Consider the following 26,204-nt stretch of genomic DNA (forward strand, 5'->3'; position numbering starts at 1 on the left):
GGTTGCGCATGCGCAGGGCAGGTTACAAAGCCCGCGAAGGAGGAGAGCTCGGGGAGGAGGGGAGTTAGGGGACTACGGGTCCCAGCAGCCCCCGCGGTCCCCCGTGACACGGCAGAACCAATCAGGACAAGGATAGGGAGGAAAAGGAAGTGAGGGGGCGCACGAGGAGTCAGAGCTAGCTGGAGGAAGGAGGAGCTCCGGTGTAGGGAGGCAGGCCGCCCCTACCTAGGCTGCATGCCCCAGACCCAGTTAGGCCCTGAGCCCCAGTAGAGTGCAGCGGAGCTAGGGACTGGCCATAGTCAGGTTCCGGATCCCCTTCTGTGATACTATCGCTATCAGGACAGTTCTACATACACGGGAGGCCTGGGACCAGGCCCCGCCACTAAGCCGCAGCGTGTCTGGGTGGGATCGCCCCGGACACTCACGGGTGACGTCATCTAGTCCCACGCCGATCCTTTGTGAAGATAGTTGCAGAACCGGGTACAGGAGTGCCCGGCAGGTAAACTCCAAGTGCACCAACGGTACCATTTTCACTCCGGGACCCGGTGGCTGCGCAGTCACACACTTACACATCCACTGACTCACATGGGGGTGGGGGAGCGTATTCCGCGTGGGAACTGGACACGGGGTGGGATCACCCGGTGAAGGGAAAGGGAGAGTGAGTGTTCAGCGGACGCTGGTAGTAGTGTCTCCTCTAGGGAGGGACACCTGTTAATTAAGCTGTTGGTTGCTGCAAGTAAACGTATATTGGTTAAGGTATATCGCTGTGTGTGTGTTCATGTACATAAGTTCCTGCGAAGACCCACTTCCCCTAGGGCGGAAGCTGTCGCAGGTGGAGGTGCTGCACCAAGTCATAAGTATTGTGAGCACCCCAGGCTCTCCGTGGCAGAGGCTTAAGCCCTGTGAGCCTACAGGTTATACAGCACATAGTAGTGGCCTGTCCGATAGGAAGCAGGGCTACATATATAAATGTCTTTTTTCAGGTTTTTTATTGTATTTATTTTTATGTTTTTCATTGCCCATTGACTGCTAATGTATGAATCTGTGCCCCTTTAAGGTATTGTTTCTGTTTATTGTTTTGATTAAATTGTTTGGAATTTGGATGGCTTGTTTTTAGTACATTTGTGGATTGGCTAGCGGTTTTATGTCTTGATTTATAGGTTAGATGTTTCTTTAATTGTATTCTATTATTTTGGTATAATATAATTTGTATTCTTTAGCGGTTTTGGTGTTAGAATAATTTTATTGATGTGTAGTTGAGGCTTTTTAGTTCTGTTATTGTTGTGGTGTTTAGGTGCTTGTTTATTTCTTTAATTGTTGTGTATTGTTATGCTTGATTATTTTAATAGGTTGGCCTTTGACTGCTATAGTGGCTTATCATGCCCATATTATATGGGTATGATGTACCACTGTGCCAATCAATGTGTAGAGGGTGTGTATAGTGGCCTTTGGGTGGGTGGTTAGGCCTCCTGGGTGGGCAGAGGGGGAGGGTGGGTTTTGCACTTTTACATCAGTACTAACAGAAACGGGGATGTTTGATTTCTGTAAACAACTGTTGTGAAGAGCTCTTTGCACTCTGCCTTTGCTGAGTGGGTGATGATGTTAGCAAAGCTGTAAGGCGGTCTGTGAATATCCCATCGACAAGGCAGTCACTTGAGGGTGTTCATAGCAGTTATTCACTGAAGCCCACAACAACCCCTTCATTGCCAGAGAAGCCCACAATACATTGCTTTGCAAAGCATGCCGAACATTACATTATTGAATGGGCAAGCAATGCATTGCAGAGTTTTGCTGGCCTGTCCAGCATCAGTGGGGGGGGGGGGGGTGAGGGGGGGGGGGATTATCAGTACTACTACTGTAATAGCAACATAGCAGCTTCTTCCACCACAAACTTGCATGAAATGTACATTGTCATGCCCACTTCTTCCAACACCTGCAAAATCCCCACGTGAACAAGATTCTAGTTGTGTAACCCCTTCATTGTGCACACTCGTCGAACCCCATAACTATGCAAGTGAAGTGTCAAGGGTTTGATTTTCAATAAATATGTTTCTTTATATTTTTTTTCTAGGTACTTATTTTTATGACCTTAATGCTTCAGTTTTTTTATTTTTCAGATACATATTTTGCAAACATGGCAATCACCAAATCGAATGTTTTGGCTGATCAAGACCAAAAAAAAATATTAACTTTTAACGGAAAAGTATTGGCATCAAAAGGGGTAATCTCCCAATAAGTTAATTAACTCCCAATAAGAACAAATTACCGAAAACAAGCGACATACAGTATCTATTATCATTATGCTTGTGTTTTACTCACCTGTAAGTAATTTGCCATATGCATCTCAAGGGGATCGTCCACTGTGGGGAGTATTAATGTGGCTCCCATGTTGGAAGTCGTGTTGTGAAGGTCAAAAACAAAATCACAAGAAGATTGTTTTGATCCATATTTTTGAAAAATTTCTCTTGCCAGTTTTACCTCGTAAGGGTCTTTCTCAGAATCTGGTCCACTAAGCCAAGAAAAAAGACAAAACAGGAAATGTACTGGATTTGTCTTATATGTATTTTGTCCTATAGTGACAGTAGTGACAAAGGAGGGAGGAGTACGTGGTATGATACCTTTTATTGGACCAGCAAGTACGAGGTATCATACCACCTACTCCTTCTCCCTTTTTTGTTACTACATGAGGCTTTGTTTCACCAGACCATTAGGTCAAGTGGTAGTTGTCTAGTTAGGACTAGTTATTAGCTATTTAGCTCATTCCTTCTACTACCAATTTCTCTCCCACCACCTTCCCCCTTTGGGGATCATTTGTAGTCCTTTTTTTATCACATGTACATACTTTCACTTGTTTCGGCGTGATACTTATACTTCATTAAAGTTTTGTTATTTTCTGTTTTTACAGACCACGTCTGACATATTAGTTAGCCCCTGGTGGGGTAGTGGGGTAGTTGCATTTATTAGTGGATATCTTATCCTTGTACTATGTACTAGTGCACCACGAGTGTGTGTTTATAGGGATCTAGGTGACTCTTTTCACCGTTTGTGTTTGTTCCCTTTTCTCCCTACGCACCTGGTATTATCATTTGTTTGTCTCGGGTATTGAGTGGTAATTGTATTGTTGTATGTTCATGTCATTTAATGTCTAAGGTTTGATATGGTTTATGGACCATCACTTAGTAAATGTAACTTGTATATACAGTAAGGTCTAGTCATTTAATGAGTTGGTTATCATATAGGATTTTCAGAATCCTCATTCTGCATAGCAGCGCAACAAACCGACAGGAAAATCACTGCAAACTGTACGCACCTCCTCAGTTCTACTTTTAATAATTCCAGTGGCACATACTGTAGCTATCCATCGTTTCCATTTACTGGGAAATTTTCCCGATTCCCAGGAAATCTGACCCCTGACCGGGATCAAATTTAAAACCCTGAGAAATTGGGAACTCTGACCACTGGCCACCTCGTGTAAGGGGGTGAGGTTTGAGCCGGTGGCCGGTCAGAGTGGGGAAGGAGCAGAGTGTGGGCTGGTGCACTCCACTGAAGGCTGGCAGGTAGGACTGAGAAGCAGCTCCACATGGAGCCTGAAGGAAGGATGTGGTGGCTGCTGTGGACAGGAAAGAGAGCATGAAGAAGGTAAGATTATCATCTTCTGCCCCTTCCTGTCACCCTCTGTCACTCATTTCCCCCCTCATGTCCCACCCTGTCAGCCACTATTCCACCCTACTGTCCCCACAATGTCACCCACTGTTCCCTTCAACCTCTCCTGTCACTCTCCCCCCATGTGTCGCCCCCTCTTCCAACCCCATGTCACCCCCTTTTTCTAACTTGTACTCTCTGTAAGTGTATACTACCATCCGGCTATATATTCTGTGTCTGTATATACCCTGACATGGAGTATAACCTGACTATACTATACACTGACAGAGAATATAACCAGACTGTATTGGTGCAATGCCAGGTCACCTCTATGGCACTCAATGCTTTCTGCGTCGATAGTTCGTTCTCACGGGTCGGGCGCATAATTAGTACTCCACCACGAAATCAAAATGCCACAGTCCTGGTTATGCCCCATGATGTATTTATTATATATCACCATGATGAGATGGGGTTAGAACTTATATGGGACTAATTTAAGTTATTCGTCCTCAGGGGAGATACAGAGACTTGCACACTGACTGCAGCAGGTTTATTACCTGCAGAACACCTGTCAGAGAGGTATTGATGCATTAAAGGAATTTCTGTCTACAGATTTATGCTCAAATACGCCCAATCAATTGTATAATTGATAGGATTAGATTTGTTCTGTCTCACATGTATTTCCTATTCCTACAGCAATTCTACCTCCAGACGTGTGGTACCGCTATGGGGCCACGTATTTCTCCCAGCTACTCCAATCTTTATATGGGTAACTGGCAGAATTGCTACATTTGGAATAATAATGCCTTTTTTGATAGTCATCATGTGGAAAAGATATATTGATGATGTTATTACAGAATGGCAAGTTGATGATTTATCACTTCATTTTCTAGAATATTTTAATAACAAAAAAATAAAAAATGTCAAACTTATTTTTTTTTTATTAGCATTTTTCAAATGGGATACAGAAAATAAAAATAGGGACATTAGACAACGAGAATCCCATCTCACATCGTCTGAACCCGCGGATCCATATTTAACAATGCGCAATATTGATGGGAACAATTTTGACAACAGACAATAATAAAACAATTAAATAATAATAACCCCGACATAACAAAGGGGTATGGGGAGAAAAGGGAAAGGGTGGGGGGTGAGAACACCTTCTTTATAGGTCCAACTTTTTACTCTGTATGCTACATGTCATACCTATTATCTATAAGGGGCACTTATTACTCGTTCCCTCCTATCTAAATAAAGGCCAGTTCTCTGTTATCTCTCTGACCCCTTTCCCCAGCAAACCATGGATCCCAGGTCTGGGAGAACGTATGGCAACTCTCTCTTAAGAAAGCTGTGAGTTTTTCCATAGTGGCAATATGCCATATCCTTCGTTTTAACAATGGCTAGAGAGGGGGCTACCTGTTTTTCCAGGACACTGCAATATAGCATCTTGTGGCTGACACGATGTGAGTGATCAGCTTGGCTGAGGCTCTCGGCAAATCCTGAACTGGTCTGCCTAGTAGAGCAGTCCAGGAGTATGGCCTTAGCTCAACTCTCAGTAGTCTGTTAATAAGTAGGAAGACTTGTCTCCAAAGGGGGGACGATTTTTAGGCATCTCCACCAAATGTGTGACATTGAGCCGTTTTGTCCGCATCCTCAAACAGTCCGGCGAGTGGGAGATTAATATCGCATGAGCCTAACAAGGGTCATATACCAGCGAAATAATAATTTGTAGGAATTCTCCTTGACCATGGCACAAATCAAACTTTTTGCTGCAGCCTCCCAGATGTCAACCCAGTCCTCACCTAGCTCTTCTTCAATCCCAACGTGTCAATGAGTGTCTAATCACTGGGTGAGAAAGGGAGTTAGGCGGGCTGCTAGATTTGGTCAGCCACAAGAGAGTTTTAATATCTGCTGGTTTGGATTCAGCATTTTCTGTATGTACCCAGCCTCTTAACTATGGCTCAGAGTTCCAGAGCAGAATCTGGCTCAGCTGGGAGGCCTGGTAGTATCTCAAAAGATTGGGGAGGCTAGCACACTGTTTACCATGGGTCTATAAAGTACCTCTCTCTTGACCCTTGGGTGCTTTTTATTCCATACAAACTTTGTGATGTTGGATTGGAGGTCCTCAAGATCTCTAACCGGAATCTTAATGGGGAGAGTGCAAAAAAAATACATTATACGTGGGAGGAGATTCATTTTAATTGACATTATTTTGCCAATCCATGAGATATTGGATTTGACCCAGGCTTCCAAATCTTTCTTTAGGCTTTTAATCAATTTGGGGTAGTTACATTTTTGAAGAGTTTCATATGATGGAGTTAATGTTTAGTTATTCTTCAAAGTGGAGTAGGCCTTTTTTTTTTCTTTTTGTATGTTTTGCCTTGTTAAAGAAACAGGCTCAATAAAGCCAGAATTTAATTTCACCCTAATCGGTCTCCATTAAATGTACCTCTGCACACATATCTTACAATGAGTTTGCCATGAAAAATCAAAATGACGTTTTAGAAGTTTGACTATGTGCAAGTTGACCACTAATGCCAGAGATTTGGTATTGTTAATCTTAAAGCCTGACCTATTTCCGAAATCATCGAGAGATTGGTAAAGATTTGGGAGAGAGATCAGAGAGCGTGAGACGGTCAGAAATACGTCGTCCGCAAATAATTATATTTTATAATTAATTTTCCCAATGGTCATTCCTGATATATTGGGGTTCAGTCTGATGGAGGCCGCCAGGGGCTCGATTGAAAGTGCGACCAGCAAAGGTCCTGGCTTTGGCTGGGACTCACCCTTACAAGGCTATAGAGCTTCCAGGCAAAGCCCTCCCTGTACTGGGTAATTGGAATCACCTGGTTCTGGACTTACACTGCAGTCTGCTTCATGCTGCCTGTTATGCAGCTCTATCCCTATTGGCTGCCCATGCTATTTAGGTTCTGCCCTTCCATCAGGAAGTGGCTGAGCATAATTCTGGAATCACTGTTTCCTGGTAACCTATGCTTGCTACAAAAATCTCTTCTTGGCCTGCCTTGGGCCTTCCTGCTCCTGTGCTGAAGCGCTGGATCCCCAGCAACAAAGCTTCAGTGTTTCTGTGGCCTGTCTGTTTACTCTGCTTCCAGTGGCCTTCAACACTTCCTGCCCTGTATCGGTGCTTGTCACAAGCACTAGAGAGGGGTGATATGGCACACAATAAATAAAACACAATGAATGTCACCTGCCCACGGACCAAGGGGGGTCGTCCTGCCTGGTCCTCAAGTGGTATCAATGGTAAAGAGAATAGTCCAGGCACATGGTCTTATCCAAAAATAGAAACTTTAATGCAGCATAAATCCAACATTTCGACTGCGCACAAGCAGTCTTTGTCAAGGTGAGAGCTGTGCTGGATTAAAGTTTCTATTTTTGGATAAGACCGTGTGCCTGGACTAATCTCTTTACCCTTGTCACAAGCACCCCAGCTTGGCCAGTCTGGCCTTCTGGTGCTGAAGCGCCTACGCTGAAGCTCTACGCTGAAGTCTTCCTGATGCGGACCCCAGCCTGTGACCTCGACCATCCTCCTGTGCCGCCTGTCTTGACCCCAGCCTGTGACCTCGACCATCGCTCCTGTGCTGCCTGCCTTGACCCCAGCCTGGATAACATTTACCCTGCCTTCCCCAACCCTGACCTGGCTACCCACGATGACAGAATCCACAATCCGGACCCGGCTTCGCGGTCTCTGGTCGGTGCTTTCATCCCCACCCCAGCCCTGCGGTTTGGTCCTGGTTTGTGACAAGCACACCCATTACAGTCAGAGGCCTTTTCGGCATCTAGAGAAAAGCATAGGAGTGGCATGCCCCCTGCGTTTGCTGCAAGGGTCCTTCCCTTTCTTAAGGATAACCAAAATATTGGCAGAGGCCATTGTGTCAGGAATAGACTTGCCTTCCATTAATTTATTGAATAGAATCGTTAGCTGGAGGGCGATAATTTTTTTTTTTTTTTTAATTGTCACGGTTGTGCTCGCCACAAACCAGGCCCGGACCGCGGGGCTGAGGTGGGGTTGTATAATCACCGACCTTAGACCGCGCAGACTGATCTGGAATGCGTAGTTCGTAGTCGTACATATCAGGGTCGGGACTGGAGAGAGCAGCGTAGTCAATGGACGAGCCATGGTCAGGATAGGAGACATCAGGGTGAACGTTATCAAAGCGGAGTTTCGGCAACAGGAAGTCAACTAGGTCCCGCTTCAGCGAAGCAGCTGCAGGGCGGGAGCGGGTTCTGCGCGAGTGGCGACCATGGCCCATGGTACCGGTCTCTGGGAAGGGTAGGCAGGCCGGAGTGGGCACACCGCCGGGCAGCACTGGTAAACCTATGCTTCAACGCAGCAGTCCAGAATGAGCCTGTGCAAGGAGAGAGAGCTACAGCCTCAGGACTAGTAGAGTGGCCTCTGCTAAGGGAACGGCAGCAGGCCTCAGGAAACAGGGAGCTGAAGTTACGCTGGAGATCCACCGCTTCAGCACTGGAACCAGGACACGGCCTCTGCAATGGAGAGAGAGCAGCAGGCCCAAGGAACCAGAGACAGGCCTCTGCTAGGGGAAGGGCAGCAGGCCTCAGGAAACAGGAAGCTGAAGTTACGCTGGAGATCCACCGCTTCAGCACAGGAACCAGGAGCTAGGAACATGGACTTCGAACAAGAAACATGAACATGACAACAGCAACGAGGTGGCCAAGACAGGTGGTAGTGGCAAACACAGTGAACATCCAGGAAGGATTATGCTCGGCAGAGAAGCATTGTGGGAAAGCTGTATTTAAAGGTCAGCGAACCTATAGCAAAAGGGGCGTGTGATAGCATTGCTCTAATGACTAAATCCAAGCTGGGGCTGCAGTAATAGCTTGCACAGCTGCAGAATATATCATGGGGAGTGTTCCAGGACTGCACATGTCTGTAAGGCAAGGTAAGCAGTAAACCGAGGTGTGGATTCCTTACAGTATTATATACCGGAAAAACCATCGGGACCTGGGGATTTAAGGTTTATATGGCCTTTAATTTCTCACATTATTTCCTCACAGGAGATGTTATGGTTAAGTTTTGAAATTATTCTGGCGTTAGAATAGTGAGATGACAAGACTGTAAAAAATGAGGGAGACTGGTTTTGGAAGGTGGGTGTGTGGCCGTTTTGAATTAGCTCCAGAACCTTTTCAAAATAGGGGAACCTTGCCGCGTTTGGGGCATAGATATTTACTAGAGTGACCTCAGACCCACCAATCCAGCCTGTCAGGAGAATAAACTGCCCCTCTTTATCGATTTTCTTGAACTCTAATTGAAATGAGGTATTGTTACTGAAAACTATTGCCACATCTCTCTTCTTTATTGCAGATGAGAAGAACATCTGGGGAAATTGTTTATGTAAAAAGGTGGGTTGGTGACGCTTTGAAGAATGAGTCTCCTGATAAAAGATGATATCTGTGAGCGCCCTTTTATAGTTAGAAAATTCCGTACGGCATTTAGTTTGGTTGTTAAGCCCTTTAGCATTATGGGATATGATTTTAAGGGCTCCCATTATGGTGGTGGTTGAGTGTACGTGATTTATCCCTTAGTGACAACCAGTAATTAATGAGTATGGGCATGAGAAGTACAAATATCTGAGAATACAATGCATGGACCATGGGACCTTTCTGTTACCGAAGGTGGAGGGAGACACACAAGGAGGGAAACAACAACATGTGTATAAAAATAACATATTTAAAGGGGAAAAGTTTGAGGCCACTAAGTGGCTCCAATAGTTAGGACTCATTGTGACGGGAGCAGGTAAGCAGGCCCTACAATAAAGGTGAAGCACGTTTTGGTTACCCCTGCTCCATGTATAAGGGTCCCAGAGAGTTAGCTCTTGGACCCAGTAACATTGTATGATCACATTTGTGATACATCACTGTCCTCTAGGTGCTGGAACAGTGCAGTAAGGGACCTTTTCAGCTCTCAGAGAGTTAATGCTCCATAGAAGTAGCTAGTTCAGCTGATGCCTAATTAGGAAGGCTAAACTCCTGATTGCTCATGGAGTTTTTAATAGTCAGGAAGTGACTACAGAGAGCTGCCATGTGTGAGAGACACATGCTGAGAGATACAAAGTGAGAGATTGCAGTCCCAGAGAGGGGGACAGATAAGTGCTCCCCAGCTAAAGAAGGAAGGCGGGCACAGCCCTTGACAGTGGACCTACAGAGGAGAGTTTCTCTGAGCTCATGTAGGGCTGAGTTCCCCTAGGAAGGAAAGGAAGAGAGACCGTGCTGAAGTGGCGACGTCTGCTCCAATGGACTAACAGATAAGAAAAACCCTTTATTATTGTGTGCAGAGACTGTATAAATTGTTGCATATGCCAGGGCATGTTTTAAACCGGGAACCAGTATAGTTGGCCAGCTGTGGTTAGAAAGGGCTCAAGCCAAGTAGAGTTATTTTCCCTAATGGGAATAGGTATTTTATTTTATGATTTGTTTGACTTAAAGGGATGGTGGGCCTGTTATATGAATTAATCCCTGTAAATTGGCGCCGGTATGTCTGCTGGACATCAGAGTTCAAAGCAGCCAAGGATGCCCAGAGGTATGAACAGCATTTGGTCAGACGGGAAAGGAGTACTAGGTCCGGAGATCAATGGCAGTACTCCGGGATGCCACTTGTTCTGCCAGACCTAGTGGAGCCTGCCCAGCGGGTGGCATTGGGATGGCTGGGGGGTATGCGGCAGGCTTGCGCATGCTCTTAGCTGTTTCGAATTTCCCCTTGACCCAGCTTTTCTGGCCGGCTCGGCTCTGATTGGCTGCTTGGGAAAGTTCCCACATGCTGATTGGCTGTCCAGTCTGCTTCTATTTTGTGAATGAAGCAGAGAATACTACAAGAAGCATTTTGCGCCCAAGTTCTCAAAATCCAACGTAGCGGACGCGGCTGGGATTTTATGCCAATTTGAGTTCCAGGAGATTTGGGCTGACTCGCGGTCAGGAGGGACCAAGTTCTCAGAAGAGAATGTAGCGGTGGTGTATGGAATTTTATGCCGATTTGGGTTCCAGGAGATTTCGGGCTAAGTCCCAGTCAGAGTAAAACTCTCACAAAGAGCTCCCTGCACCAGGAAAGTCTAGATTTCTACCCCAGCCCCAAAGTAAGTGTGTCTTTTCGTCTGTATTTTGTGTTTCATTGTGTGTAAGCGAATTTATGCCGAATAAATTACAATTTATTTCACTACTCAATGAATGATCCCGGTAAAAAGGTGTAAATAACCTGGTCTCACTCACGCCCGACCATGTTAATGGCTTGAGTCAAACAATAACTTGGGTTAAACACCCGCAATGTAACACCTGTGGCTGCCATCTGCAGCCCCAGGAACCCGCATCTTAAACATTTGGCAACCTACCCTTATAGTAGTGAGGTTGGTCCCATAACTCTTCAATATTGTAATATATGCATGAAAACATTCAAAACTTGTCATCAGTGGCTGTGGTTTGAAGCATTACCCTAGTACAAATGTGTTCTTGGCTCCTAGAAGCTCAGGAAACCTAACGTGGTGTTCGATCATACACGGGGACACATACGGCCCACTGTCGGCCCACTTAACGGCCACATAAGGCCCACATAACGCAAACAGTCCATGTAAAGAACCACTTAATTTATGGGTTATTTTGAGGAGAACCTCGTCGGGCCTCACGACCCGCTGCAGATTTTCAAGTCGGCACCTCCGGAGGGTGTTTTATACTTCTCTGAGCGTCCACCTTGACCCACTTCTCATTTCTTTTCGGGGTTGTCCCATCTCCTTGCGCTTCCGAGGGCCTCATCTGAAGCCCTAACGTTGCTAGAAAGCTGGAGGGGTCCTTGATTGAAATTTGGGTGCCATCTTTGAGTACCATGAGGGGAAAGGGGAAACCCCACGGTATGATTCCAGCGTGGCATAGGATTTCTGTGATTTTCTTAAAATTTCTGGGTCTCTGTAGCGTGATTGCAGACAGATCACGGAACAGTTATAGTTTTATGGAATCAAATTCAATAGACTCGCAGTTTCTGGCAGCCATCATGATCAATTCTTTTGTTCGGTAATATTGGAGGCGCAGGATGAAGTCCCTTCATTTGTCTTGGTTGGGGGCCCTAGGTCATAGGGCTCTGTGTGCTCTATCCATTAGCATTTCAGACTCAGATCAGGGCAAAACATGGTAAACAGCTGTGATAGGAATTCATTGAGGTCATCTACCTCTTCAGGTATACCTCACCCCCAAATATTATTCATCTGGAAGCGGTTGTATTGGTCTTCCTGCATCTCACTGAGTTCTGCCACTTGGTCTTTCATAGTGGCCATATCCTACACCAAAGAGTCCTGATCCTCCCCACCCCCCGCCACCCTCATCTCTGTGACCCTGGCCTCAAAATGCAATGTTCGCTCCTCCACGTGGGCCAGATCGCCACGGAGCTCTTTTACAGCTTTTTGAATTTCTAGTTGGAACGCAGATTTTAGCTTTGTATAGAAATCATCTATATCCTGCTTGGTGGTATTCATGGGACCGGGGCCCTCCTCTGCTTCCGACTCCCACTCACCCTGTGCCTAAGGGCCCTCTTGGCTTGCTTGTGATTGCCCAGACTACCGTCCAAAGAAATGCAATGCGCCGGCCCGGAAGAGGTTTTTCTTAACCTTGGGAGGTATACTTTTGAGCGAAGGTAATAGCTGGGCAGTTACCCGAATATCGCTGAATAGTGGTTAGATGCGGAGTTCCGGGGCGGAGCTACAGGATCAGGCCGCCATCTTGCTCCTCGACCCACTTATGGGTTGTGGGATATTTTAATTTATAAAGTCTATGGTCAGTAGCTTTTGCTGTTAATGATACCTTGTTTTAATTTCAGGGCGCTTGTGTAGCTGAACTGGGATATGGTGAGATAAGGTAAGGAGGTCTGTTGGTCAGTAAATTCCTCTTATCAGTAATCTCCCCTCAGTTAGAGCCTGTACCTTTAAATTGAGCACTCACCACCAGACTTCTCTGATCTCCTCCTCTCCGGAGCTGAATTCACTAGCAGGCGAATTCTCCCCAGGATCCCGCGACACAGCACCGACCTCAGTCGGCAAGTATGGCCTTGATGGAGAGACTGGACCTCGATCTATGAGCTCCGGTCTATCCTGTCAGCTGCGAGGCAGGAAAAGCAGATGCTCTGCCTCTCCCTCTCTTTATTCCCCCCTAGTCACAAAGACCACCTCCTTACGGCTCACCCAGCGCGATATCTGGCTCTACCGGGGATCTGAAGCGCCAGCGGGAGATGCGATCTGCTGTGTCCGCAGCCCCCCGGGAGGGAGCGGAGTCAGGATCCGCTCTTCTCCCTTCTCAGCCGCCTCAGTTGTTCTCTCACTGGCCGATGGTGGCCATTTTGGGAAGGGTCTTTGCCGGGAACCCTCGCACCAGCTCAGCTCATCCAAGGGGTGTCTTCCTCGGCCAGGGGGATCCCGCTTTGCCTACCAGGCCCAGAAAAGGGCACAAGCCCGATATGGGAGGGGGGAAGCAGATCTCATCACTCCCGCAGGTGCCTCGCTGGTGCTCCGGGACAAGATGACCGTTTAACTGGTCCTAAGCCCCCAAACCTTTTGTCAGCTCTAGATCAGCCCCCGCTGCATTAAAAAAATCTTCAAAATGGTATTGCCATGCACCCTATAGCTTTCTTTATACTCTGGTGGTGATTTCTGGCTTCCAGGGGTCTGGTAACCAGCTATTGCAGAGCTCAAGCTCAGTGCGCCTTGCTTTCAGAGCTCGACTCCATTTAAAAAAAAAATTAAAATGTCATTTTATGTTGTAGAAGCCCCATGCTATCTGCCTGTGCTTATGTTTTTTTCAGTACGTCTCCTCCTTGCTCTCTAGCTGCCTTTCTGCCTACTTATATCAGCATTTTCAGAGAGGAACCATTCTCTTTGACAAAGGGCTGAAAAGCCCAAACACGTTAGAGGTTCCTCTCACATTTTTTGTTGTCTGATGACCTAATAAAGTACACAGTTTTACTTGCCTTTAATCCAGCAACCGTCGTTTTTCTTGGTTCAATGAGCGCACCGCTAGTGCTAGTGCTTTCCCCTCTGTGATATCTCTCTACAGATTGGAATTGGAGCAGTCGCACGCTGATTACAGGTTATCCCATCAAGTGTGAGTACTTATACCTCAAGATACATATCTTTTTATATTGCTGGTTCTGCTGCATGTTACAAGCTACACTCTAGTGTAGTACCGGGGGAGTGACTTCTATATTAGCTGTGGGGTCCGGCTGTTCACTTATTGAGGACACTTATTGAGGACATTTCGGTCATCCCACTTCATTGCTATTAGACTCTGACGTCCCTCCCTTCAATTGGATACATCACCTGACTTCTAACGTTGATACTTTGTATGTTATAAAGTTTAAAAAAACAAGAATTATTTGAACATAAGGATCATCTGAAATGCTAAATCGCTATTTTTGATCTTTTTGCCCACGCTTGAGCACAGATATGAGAGCTATGCTCTAGCTTTGTGTACTTGTGTTTGAGAAATAAACTACATTAGTCAATTAAACCATACCCATGTTTGCTTCTGCCTTAACAACATTTAGTAACTTCAGCCCAATGTGTTCCTTTCTCTAAGAGCGTCCAATGTATTTGCATAGTTCCTGTAGCAGATAAAATGACCTTCTTAAGGCTTCAACAAGGTGGCACTGGGTTTCAAACTGGGTTACAAGACGGAGAAGTTATTAAATTACTAAGTTACTCATGTTCTTATTCCCCAAGTATGCCAATAAAGATAGATGTCCCCTACCAGATATCATCTTGGCCTCACCTTAGCAGCTCCGATGAGAAGCAACGATTGAGGTCCGTGTCTATGTAGCGGACACAGCGTTCCACGGCGAGAGGATTGGCTAGGACAGGCTCGGCTGTGAACGTTTCCCTGCACAGTTCAGAAGAGTCCTGGAGCCAGTATTTAGCCAGACAGACTCCCGACATCTCATTGCCATGGGTTCCTCCCACAACTACCACACGGTTGACAGGCCCACAGAATATTGGGGTGCTCATATTTGCAGTCCTGGATCTTAACACAAAACAATGAGTTACTTAACTCCTACAGTGCTTCAAAGCCAATATTTAACCCCTTTGCATATTTTACAGGACTATTCAGCACTGCAGAGATTACAAATATAAGCTGCAATAATCGATTTAAAAAAACACACTTATTTTAGTTACATAGTAGATGAGGTTGAAAAAAGACATACGTCCATCAAGTTCAACCTATGCTAAATTTAGACAACAGAATCTATATCCTATATGTGTATTTACAGTATTTTGATCCAGAGGAAGGCAAACAAAAAACCCCAGTGAATCCTTATTCAATGATGTCTCACAAGAGGAAAAATAATATTGGAATTTAGATTTAAAAATTAATTCCTTCCTGACTCCAATAATTGGCAATCGGATTAATCCCTGGATCAACATCCTTCCCATGTTTACTTATTTGGTATATCCCTGTATACCTTTACTTTCTAAAAAATATGTCAAACCTTTATTTTTAAGATATCTATTGTATCTGCCATCAGTCTCTGTGAATAATAAATGCCACATTTTAACAGCCCTTACTGTAAAGAACAATTTCCTTTGTTGCTGGTGAAATATCCTTTCCTCCAACCTTAAAGGGTGACCCCATATTGTTTGTACTGCTCTTGGGATGGATAGTTCTTTTGAAAGCTCCCTGTACTGTCCCGGAATATATTTGTATATAGTTGTCATATCCCCTCTTAGACGCCTCTTTTCTAATGTAAACAAATCAAATTTAGCTAGCCTCTCTTCATGCATTAGATTATCCATCCCCTTTATTAATTTGATGACTTTTGTCTGCACTTTTTCTAGCTCAATGTCTTTTCTATGGAGTGCTGCCAAAAATTGTACTCCATATTCAAGGTGTGGTCTTACTAATGCTTTGTAAAGGGGCATAATTATGTTTACTTCCCTTCCATCCATTGCCCGTTTGATGCAAGATAAGATCTTGTTTGCCTTTGCAGCTACTGCATGACATTGGGCACTATTGCTAAGCCTGCTGTCTACAAGCACTCCTAAATCCTTCTCCATCAAGGATTCCCCCAATATATCTCCATTTAATTTGTAAGTCACCTTTTTATTCTTGCATCCCAAATGCATAACCTTACATTTATCTGCATTAAACCTCATTTGCCATTTACCTGCCCACGTTTCCAGTCTCTCCAAGTCCTTCTGAAGAGAAATTACATCCTGCTCTGATTCTATTACCTTACACAATTTAGTATCATCAGCAAAGATGGAGACTTTGCTCTCGATCCCAACCTCAAGGTCATTAATAAACAAGTTAAAAAGCAGGGGTCCCAGTACCTATCCCTGAGGTACTCCACTCACAACTTTAGCCCAACCTGAAAAAGTTCCATTTATGACAACCCTCTGTTGTCTGTCCTTTAACCAGTTTTCAATCCAGGTGCAAATATTATTACTGAGTCCATTTTTCTTTATTTTGTACACCAACCTCTTGTGTGGCACCGTATCAAAAGCCTTTGCAAAATCTAAGTAGACCACATACACTGCATTACCCTGGTCTAAATTCCTACTTACCTCCTCAAAGAAACTAATAAGGTTAGTTTGGCCCGATCTATCATTCATAAATCCATGCTGACTATTACTAATAATTTTGTTTTCCATTAAGTATTCCTGAATATTATCCCGTATTAAACCTTCAAGTAGCTTTCCTATTAATGATGTTAGGATTAAAGGTCTGTCATTTCCCGGCTATGATCTAGCTCCCTTTTTTAAATATACAGTAGGCACCTGTAGAGGGAGAAAGGGGGTAGCCCGGGATTAAAGGGGTTACACCCCATTTGGCCATCCCCTGACCTCACCCAGGAGTCAAAGGGTTAACTGGGCTAAGACCCAGAACAGTGATTTAACCCCTGTAATGACATGTACATGTGTATTCCCCTGTTCCCCTGTTCCATTGTAATGTCTGGTTTAATCAGTGTCTGCATCACACACACTGGAATCCATCCGGGAGCACAAGGGTTAATGGTCCTTTAATGATTATAGCTCTTTGTGAAGTTTTCCCGCCTTTTCAGGTACCATTTTGCAGGTCCCCATTGGCCGCCATTAGGGCTCCATGCATTCTAATGGAGAATCTTGTTGTTTTAGTCCTGTTTCCTGTAAAGACCAGCAGGTGGCGTCCGAGAGGGAGAGCGGCGGTTTCCCATTGAAAGTCGATGGGCCCATTGACTTCAATGGAGGTTCCTCGAGGTAACTTTCGAAGAACAAGTTGGCTGCCGTCCAGACCGCAAACCGCAAAGCGGATACATTTTCAATAGGAGAGCTTTGATCACTTACAAGTCAAGGTCAACGTCAAGTGGCGTGGGAATAAACAGTTCTTGGGCCCCTAGGAATAAAATTCTTTTTGCCCCTAGTTCCTATGCGTCCCCCCACTCGACCACAACCGGGTCGCCAAATCCTGGACCCCCGATAAGGGTCGAACCGAGAAGAACGGGTCGCGCCATAGGCTTTGCCGGCGGCGGCAGAAACGGCTCAGAGAAATGACTAAGTGTGAAATGCTGTATTTTGGTACTCCATATCTCCGGTTCCGGAGGGCCCAGCGGATCAAGGGTTGGGGTGTCTGCAGTCACTGCTCCGGCATCACTGCAGAACCATCCTTGACCCTCCAGGACCAACCCGACGGAGTATGGACCCCCTTGAAGGTTCGGGACTTTTCCCATAGACTTCAGTGGCGGAGAAACCCCATTGACCTCAATGGCGGCAATTTACCATTGAAAGTCTATGGCGGAGAAGCCCGTTGTTTTCAATGGGGATTTAGTGAAAAGCTGAGATTTCTTTGTTAGCGGAGATTTTTGTATTAAAATAGAAAATTATTTAATGTGCATTTGTGTATCTCCGGTTCCGTAGGTCGTAGCAAGTCGCTTTTTGGACCATATGGTGTCCCAGTTCTGGCCATGAGAACTGGGAAGTTTGGTTCTGCAAGGCCCAACAGAACTGGATATTTTGATATGTTTATGTTTTATGTTTTACACTGTGTCCCAAGGTATGGACAAAGACTCAGAGGAATTCCTTTGCATACCAGGATAGCAGATGGCCCTAGAGGCGCCCCAATGTCTAGGACTTAAGTATTGTTCAAAGGGTTTTATCACCCTCCCTGTTTATTTAAGGGCGGAGGAGGCTCAAACCAGAGCAGTCTCTAAGTGTCCCATTTATCACCTTCCAACAAAGGTTATCCTGCTAGAGATCCAGATGGGTAGACTGGCTGGCATTCCATTTGCATATGGGGGGCTACAGAAATGAGACCCCAGAGTTCTACTGCGCCTGTGCCAGCTAGCAGGGGGGCATGTACTAAAATGTGTTCCCCCATCAAAGATTGGCTGGAGGTAATTGAAAACCAATCACAGGTACTTAAGGTTAAGGATAGAGGGACAAAAGGTTTATAAACTGCTGTTCCCTATATATCCTTTGTCTTCGTTTGCTGATATGGTTACCTGATATCACCTGAATGATTACCTGATTGCTGAAGAGAAATGCTACATCAAACTTCTCATTCCCCAACCCCTAAGTCAGTGTACTTCTTGTCTGTTACTGTATTATTCGTGTGTTCACCTATCCTAAGGAATAAAATCACTTTATTATATCTTAAGCCTCGTTCAGTTCAAACCCAGTTATTTTTGTGTAATATTAATAGACCTGTGTAGGCTATCGTCACAGGCATATTAATAAAACTGGTGGCAGCAGTGGGATTGAACTGGACCTAGATTACAGTATTCTGCGGGGTACTGTGATCTAGTGGGGACTCAATGGTAATTGCGAGTTCCTGGGTCTAAAGTTATTGAACACACGTTAGTGCAACAAGTAACGCAAGTTGTCACACCACCTTACCTGCTGCGACCCAGAACCATGAGTGAAGCGGAGAGTGTCTATTACCTGAAAACTAGAAGTCAGCTAAAGGACAAGTGCCGTGAATATGGACTGGAATATGTGGACCAGGATGTCAAGGACATGGTTGCCGCAATCACAGCTCATGAAGCCGAGCTTGCAGAGTCTCAGGATACGACTCAGCTTGCCCTGGTACAGCCGCCCGGAGATCAGGGACTGAACCCAGTGCTGGAGCGGCAGGATCCCGGGGAGGGGACAAGTGCACCTCCCGGGACAAGTGCAACAAGAGGGGCACCGATGGCTACGGCCACCAGTCCGTTTACCTCTGAAATGTTGGCACTGATTACAACATGGGGAGACCGAGGGACAGCGGAGGAGCAGCTAAAGTTTATCTCAATGGCAGTGAACAGACCCGCTTACAGCCCCCCGGTCCAAACCCGCAAAGATGAACTCCAACTGGACAAGCACAGTCTCACCAGGTACGTGGAAGGCACTGCTCAGATCGACATGTTTTTAAGGAACTTCGAGACGCAGTGCCGGCGGTACAAGGTGCTCCCCGAGCATAGGGTTGCACGCTTGGACCCGCTAATCTCCGGCTTGGCTAAACAGACATTGATGGCGCTTACAGAGGAGTATGCTGATGACTATGACCACCTGAAAGAACTTTTGCTATTTCAGCACGGTTTTACCCCTGAAGCTTATCGGGGTAAGTTCCGGCTGGAGGAGAGGCACCCTCAGGAGACATAAGTGTCACTTATGTGACCCGCATGGCTTTGTACGGGTTACACTGGGTGGAGGGCTCTGAGGCCAGGACTTACCAACGCCTGCTGGACCTCATCTTTCAGGAGCAGCTCATGCAGCAGTGCCCGCCGGCGGTGAGGGCTTTTGTGTATGATAAGAAGCCCAAGACTTACACCGAGGCGGCGAGGATGGCAGATGACTATGTGGTCAGCCGTTCCCAGATGACCACCAAGGCACCCGCCAAAGCGGCGACCGCGCCGGTACCGGCCAAGAAAGCTGTGAATACCCCCCAGTGGACCCAAAAGCCGCCTGCGGGCAGCGGGTCACCAAAGGCAGGAGAGCTCCGGCATGAGCGCCGGTGCTACAATTGCAACAGCACTGGTCACCTCAGACCAGATTGCCCGGAACCCCTGCATTCCAATGGACCCTATCGAGGGCAACGCACCCCAGCTGCGAAGCCGGTAGCCCGCGTGCGGGTGGCTTCCACCAAAGAACCAGGACTGGTCATGGAAACAAATCCCAGCGAGACGTCCCATGCAGCACCTGTCCCGGTTTCATCGGTGCCTACAGCGAGGAGCGGAGGACATCTCAGCGCAGACCTGCAGCAGACGGACGGCCGGAGCAAACATCTTACCCCGGTCACAGTCGGTGACCGGCAAGCAGTCGGCTTGCTGGATTCAGGAGCCGCAGTGACCCTGGTCCGACCTGATATGGTCCGGCCAGAGGAATTGCTCCCAGGCCCTGGGATGCAGATCACTGTGGCCGACGGAGAGCCACGTTTCCTGCAGGTGGCCCGCATCTTTTTGGATTGGGGGGTGGGCAAGGGTGTGCGGGAGGTGGGGGTTTTACCCGGTTTGGATGCTGACATTCTTTTGGGCAACGACCTGGGACCGATGACCTGCACCTACGACCGTGTGCCCCAGCCCGCTGCAGTGGCGGCGGTTACCCGGAGCCAGACCGCGGCAATGCCGGCGGCAGCCGCTCCAGTCCCCCAGCCTTTGGGACCAACGTTAGCGGAGGGCGCAGAGGAGCCCAGGGAGGTAAGCCAGGATCAGTTGCAACCACAGGATGACTTACTGTTTCCCCTTACCTTGTCCCCTTCCCCTGACAATGACATGACTGGGGGGTGGCCAGACTTAGGAGCCCAGTTTAGGGAGGCAGTGAAGGCAGACCCTACCCTGGCCGGCGTGAGACTTCGGGCATCCGAATCTCAGGCAGGGGAAGGCACTGAACGCTGCCTATGGTATAAGGGACTCCTATACAGAGAAAAAGGGAACCCGGGATAGAGAAGGGATTGACCGGTAAGCGACAGCTAGTGGTGCCCCAAGGGTACCGACAGCAACTGTTACGGGTAGCTCACTCTATTCCGTTAGCGGGACATCAGGGGGTCACCAGAACGCAAGCCCGGTTATTGCAGCATTACTACTGGCCGGGGGCATCCCGAGATGCGAGCAATTTCTGCCGCTCTTGTGATGCCTGCCAGCGAGTAGGTAAGGCGGGCGACCGTGTGAAGGCACCCCTGAAACCCCTACCGATAATAGGGGAACCCTTCTAGAAGGTAGCGATGGACCTGATAGGACCCCTCATGATTCCTAGCAGGTCAGGGAAGCGCTACATCCTCACTGTGGTGGATTTTGCCACCCGGTACCCTGAGGCAGTAGCGCTTGGCACCATAAGTGCCAAGACAGTGGCAGCAGCTTTGCTGAACGTTTTTGCTAGGGTAGGTTTCCCTAGTGAGATCCTAACCGATCAGGGGTCGCAGTTCATGAGTGAACTGTTACATTGTCTCTGGGATGCCTGCGGTGTACAGCACCGGCGCACTACCCCTTACCATCCCCAGACAAACGGATTATGTGAGAGGTTTAACGGGACCCTGAAGCATATGCTTCAGACCTTTATAGAGGCGGAGGGGAAAGACTGGGAGATTCACCTGCAGCACTTGCTGTTTGCCTACCGAGAGGTACCGCAAGAATCTACAGGCTTCTCCCCCTTCGAGCTACTATATGGCCGCAGGGTACGTGGACCTCTGGTCCTCTTCCGGGAGGGATGGGAAGGGGAGACTACCGCTACTGATGCTTCAGTGATCCAGTATGTGGTAGATCTCAGAGACCGGTTAGAGATGCTCATGGGGGTGGCCCAGGACCACTTCAGGGCTGCTCAGGCCAAGCAAAAGCAATGGTATGACCAGCAGGCCCATAGCAGAGAATTCATCCCAGGACAGCAGGTACTTGTTCTCAAACCCACTCGGGAGAACAAGTTGATGGCTGCCTGGTCGGGACCGTACTCGGTTATCCGAAAGGTGAATGAGTGCAACTATGTTGTACAGGTAGCGCCTGAGAGGCACAAGACATACCACATCAACATGTTGAAAGAGTACAGAACACCGAGTATGGGAGCAGTGCTGGCCATTTGTAGCCCACTGCTGGAGGATCCGGCGAGCAATGCTCTGCCTGATCTCGTAGGGGAGGCAAGGCAAGGAAACACTGTAGAGCAGGTAGAGATAGGGGCACAGTTGAGTGCTAGGCAGAAGGGAGAAGCCAGGGACATGCTAGCTAAGTTTAGGGCCCTCTTCACTGACATGCCAGGGACCACACATCTCACCAAACACCCAGTACACACAGGGGACCTGCAGCCTCTGCATAAGCACGCTTATAGAGTGTCAGCAGAGGTCAAGACCAGTATGGAGAGAGAGATTGAGGAGATGCTGACCCTAGGGGTAATTACTCCATCCCAGAGCCCTTGGGCAAGTCCAGTAGTCCTAGTTCTGAAAAAGGACAAGACCACCCGGTTTTGTGTGGACTACCGGTTGCTCAACGCTGGGACGGTGTCAGATGCTTACCCCATGCCCCGCATGGATGAGTTACTAGATGAACTTGCGGGGGCAAAGTATCTGACCACCATGGATTTGAGCAAAGGCTATTGGCAAATCCCACTGACCCTGGAGGCTAGGGAGAAGTCAGCATTCATCACTCCAAGTGGCCTCTATGAGTTCTTAGTGGTGCCATTTTGGGATGAAGAATGCCCCGGCTAACCTTTCAACGCCTGGTCAATAGGTTACTGGAAGGGATGCAGAGCTATGCCAGGGCTTACTTAGATGACATTGCTGTCTTTAGTAATTCCTGGGAATCCCACATAGGACATGTAGCTGCGGTGCTGGATATGATCAGGGAGGCTGGGCTTACCTTAAAACCCACTAAGTGTATGGTAGGGATGGCAGAAGTCATGTACTTAGGGCACAGGGTGGGTGGAGGGCATCTCAAGCCAGAGCCAGCCAAGGTAGAAGCCATAGTTGAGTGGCCTGTTCCAAAAACCAAGAAACAGGTCATGGCATTTTTGGGCACCGCAGGGTACTACAGGAAATTTGTCCCACAGTACAGCGCCCTGGCCAAACCCCTGACTGATCTGACCAAGAAGCAACTGCCTGTGCTTATTACCTGGTCTCCTGCCTGTGAAACTGCTTTCCAGGCCCTGAAAACTGCGCTTGCTGGAGCCCCTATACTGGCTGCTCCAGACTATACCAAGCATTTTCTCATACAAACTGATGCCTCAGACTTTGGTGTGGGGGCTGTATTGAGCCAGGTGGGGGACGACGGCCAAGAGCACCCTGTGGTGTATCTAAGTCGCAAACTGCTCCCCAGGGAAGTGGCATATGCCACCATTGAGGAATGCTTGGCCATTGTGTGGGCACTCAAAAAGCTCCAGCCCTATGTCTATGGGAGGGCTTTCATGGTCATCACAGACCACAACCCCCTGAGTTGGCTACAGAGGGTATCAGGGGAAAATGCCAAACTGCTGAGATGGAGCTTGGCTTTGCAAGAATTTGAATTTACCATTCAACACAAGAAGGGCAGTGAAAACAGCAATGTTGACGGACTTTCACGCCAGGACTATCCCTCTGAGACTGAGTTCATTAATGGTGCCAGCAGTGCCCCACTCCCCGTTAGGGCCAGTGGGCCACAGGTCACCCATTAAGAAGGGGAGGTGTAGAGGGAGAAAGGGGGTGGCCCGGGATTAAAGGGGTTACACCCCATTTGGCCATCCCCTGACCTCACCCGGGAGTCAAAGGGTTAACTGGGCTAAGACCCAGAACAGTGATTTAACCCCTGTAATGACATGTACATGTGTATTCCCCTGTTCCCCTGTTCCATTGTAATGTCTGGTTTAATCAGTGTCTGCATCACACACACACTGGAATCCATCCGGAAGCACAAGGGTTAATGGTCCTTTAATGATTATAGCTCTTTGTGAAGTTTTCCTGCCTTTTCAGGCACTATTTTGCAGGTCCCCATTGGCCGCCATTAGGGCTCCATGCATTCTAATGGAGAATCTTGTTGTTTTAGTCCTGTTTCCTGTAAAGACCAGCAGGTGGCGTCCGAGAGGGAGAGCGGCGGTTTCCCATTGAAAGTCGATGGGCCCATTGACTTCAATGGAGGTTCCTCGAGGTAACTTTCGAAGAACAAGTTGGCTGCCGTCCAGACCGCAAACCGCAAAGCGGATACATTTTCAATAGGAGAGCTTTGATCACTTACAAGTCAAGGTCAACGTCAAGTGGCGTGGGAATAAACAGTTCTAGGGCTCCTAGGAATAAAATTCTTTTTGCCCCTAGTTTCTAGGCGTCCCCCCACTCGACCACAACCGGGTCGCCAAATCCTGGACCCCCGATAAGGGTCGAACCGAGAAGAACGGGTCGCGCCATAGGCTTTGCCGGCGGCGGCAGAAACGGCTCAGAGAAATGACTAAGTGTGAAATGCTGTATTTTGGTACTCCATATCTCCGGTTCCAGAGGGCCCAGCGGATCAAGGGTTGGGGTGTCTGCAGTCACTGCTCCGGCATCACTGCAGAACCATCCTTGACCCTCCAGGACCAACCCGACGGAGTATGGACCCCCTTGAAGGTTCGGGACTTTTCCCATAGACTTCAGTGGCGGAGAAACCCCATTGACCTCAATGGCGGCAATTTACCATTGAAAGTCTATGGCGGAGAAGCCCGTTGTTTTCAATGGGGATTTAGTGAAAAGCTGAGATTTCTTTGTTAGCGGAGATTTTTGTATTAAAATAGAAAATTATTTAATATGCATTTGTGTATCTCCGGTTCCGTAGGTCGTAGCAAGTCGTTTTTTGGACCATATGGTGTCCCAGTTCTGGCCATGAGAACTGGGAAGTTTGGTTCTGCAAGGCCCAACAGAACTGGATATTTTGATATGTTTATGTTTTATGTTTTACACTGTGTCCCAAGGTATGGACAAAGACTCAGAGGAATTCCTTTGCATACCAGGATAGCAGATGGCCCTAGAGGCACCCCAATGTCTAGGACTTAAGTATTGTTCAAAGGGTTTTATCACCCTCCCTGTTTATTTAAGGGCGGAGGAGGCTCAAACCAGAGCAGTCTCTAAGTGTCCCATTTATCACCTTCCAACAAAGGTTATAGTGCTAGAGATCCAGATGGGTAGACTGGCTGGCATTCCATTTGCATATGGGGGCTACGGAAATGAGACCCCAGAGTTCTACTGCACCTGTGCCAGCTAGCAGGGGGGCATGTACTAAAATGTGTTCCCCCATCAAAGATTGGCTGGAGGTAATTGAAAACCAATCACAGGTACTTAAGGTTAAGGATAGAGGGACAAAAGGTTTATAAACTGCTGTTCCCTATATATCCTTTGTCTTCGTTTGCTGATATGGTTACCTGATATCACCTGAATGATTACCTGATTGCTGAAGAGAAATGCTACATCAAACTTCTCATTCCCCAACCCCTAAGTAAGTGTACTTCTTGTCTGTTACTGTATTATTTGTGTGTTCACCTATCCTAAGGAATAAAATCACTTTATTATATCTTAAGCCTCGTTCAGTTCAAACCCAGTTATTTTTGTGTAATATTAATAGACCTGTGTAGGCTATCGTCACAGCACCACACCTGCTTTACGCCAATCTTGTAGTACTGAGCCTGTGGAAATGGACTCCTTGAATATTAATTGTAATGGTTTGGCTATTCCTGAACTTAACTCTTTAAGAACTCCTGGATGTATGCCATCGGGGCCAGGTGCCTTATTTACTTTAATTTTATCAAGCCATCCTATGCACTTCCTCAGTTAACCAATTGTTCGTTAATATAATATATTGTTGTGGCTTCCTCCTGTGGCACTATTTTTGCAATAGATTCTTCTCTTGTAAATACAGAAGCAAAGAATTTGTTTAATACCTCTGCTTTTTCCTTATCTCCAATAATTTGCCTGCCCATCTCACACCTATATTTTATTTTCTAATATTTTTTTGATTAAGGTACTTAAATAACTTTTTAGGGTTGATCTTACTTCCTATTGCAATCCTTTTTTCATTATCCAGTTTTGATCATTTGATTGCCCTTTTGCAACTTTTTTTATATTCCTTATAATTCTGATTCGATGCCTCCGTCTCTTCTGACTTTAAGAATCAAAATGCCTGCCTCTTCTTTTCCATTTCCTCCCCTACCTGTTTATTTAGTTACATTGGTTTAGACTCGTGTCTCTTATATTTATTTCTTAAGGTATACACTGATAAGTATGCTTTTATAAAAAAAAAAAAATTAAAGGACTGCCCATTTATTTTACACATTTTTCCCTGCAAAAACATCATCCCAATTTTTTCTTTGCAGATTATTCCTCAGTTTATTAAAATCTGCCTTTCAAAAAATTTAAGTCTTTGTTGAACCCATGTAATATGGTTTTTGATCATTTATTTAAAATGAGACCATGTTATGATCACTGTTACCCAAATGTTCCCGGACTTAAATATTTGTTATTACTTCTACATTGTTTGATATTACTAAATTCAGTATTGCCCCTCTCCTGGTTGGTTCCTCAATAATTTGAATCATGTAATTGTCTTTAAACACCCCCGAAAACCTGTTTTTTTCCCCGTTGTAATGCTAATCTCATTGCCCCAGTCTATGTCTGGATAATTAAAATCACCC

General features: G+C 46.7%; 1 protein-coding gene across 5 annotated transcripts in view; it reads right to left on the bottom strand.

Moving 5' to 3' along the window:
* The window catches only part of LOC142489312 (N-acyl-aromatic-L-amino acid amidohydrolase (carboxylate-forming)-like), an 83,644-nt gene that overhangs the window by 40,716 nt on the left and 16,724 nt on the right, over positions 1-26,204 (bottom strand). For all 5 annotated transcript variants that reach the window (XM_075589843.1, XM_075589841.1, XM_075589839.1 and 2 more), the window contains 2 exons: positions 14,422-14,670; positions 2,320-2,509 (listed from right to left, as the gene is read on the bottom strand). In XM_075589843.1, the coding sequence (XP_075445958.1) occupies positions 2,320-2,509; positions 14,422-14,654 (423 nt within the window). In that variant the 5' untranslated portion in view covers positions 14,655-14,670. The remainder of the gene's footprint in view (positions 1-2,319; positions 2,510-14,421; positions 14,671-26,204) is intronic.

This window comes from Ascaphus truei, chromosome 3 (assembly GCF_040206685.1).
Source record: "Ascaphus truei isolate aAscTru1 chromosome 3, aAscTru1.hap1, whole genome shotgun sequence".
NCBI classification, from domain to species: Eukaryota; Metazoa; Chordata; class Amphibia; order Anura; family Ascaphidae; genus Ascaphus; species Ascaphus truei.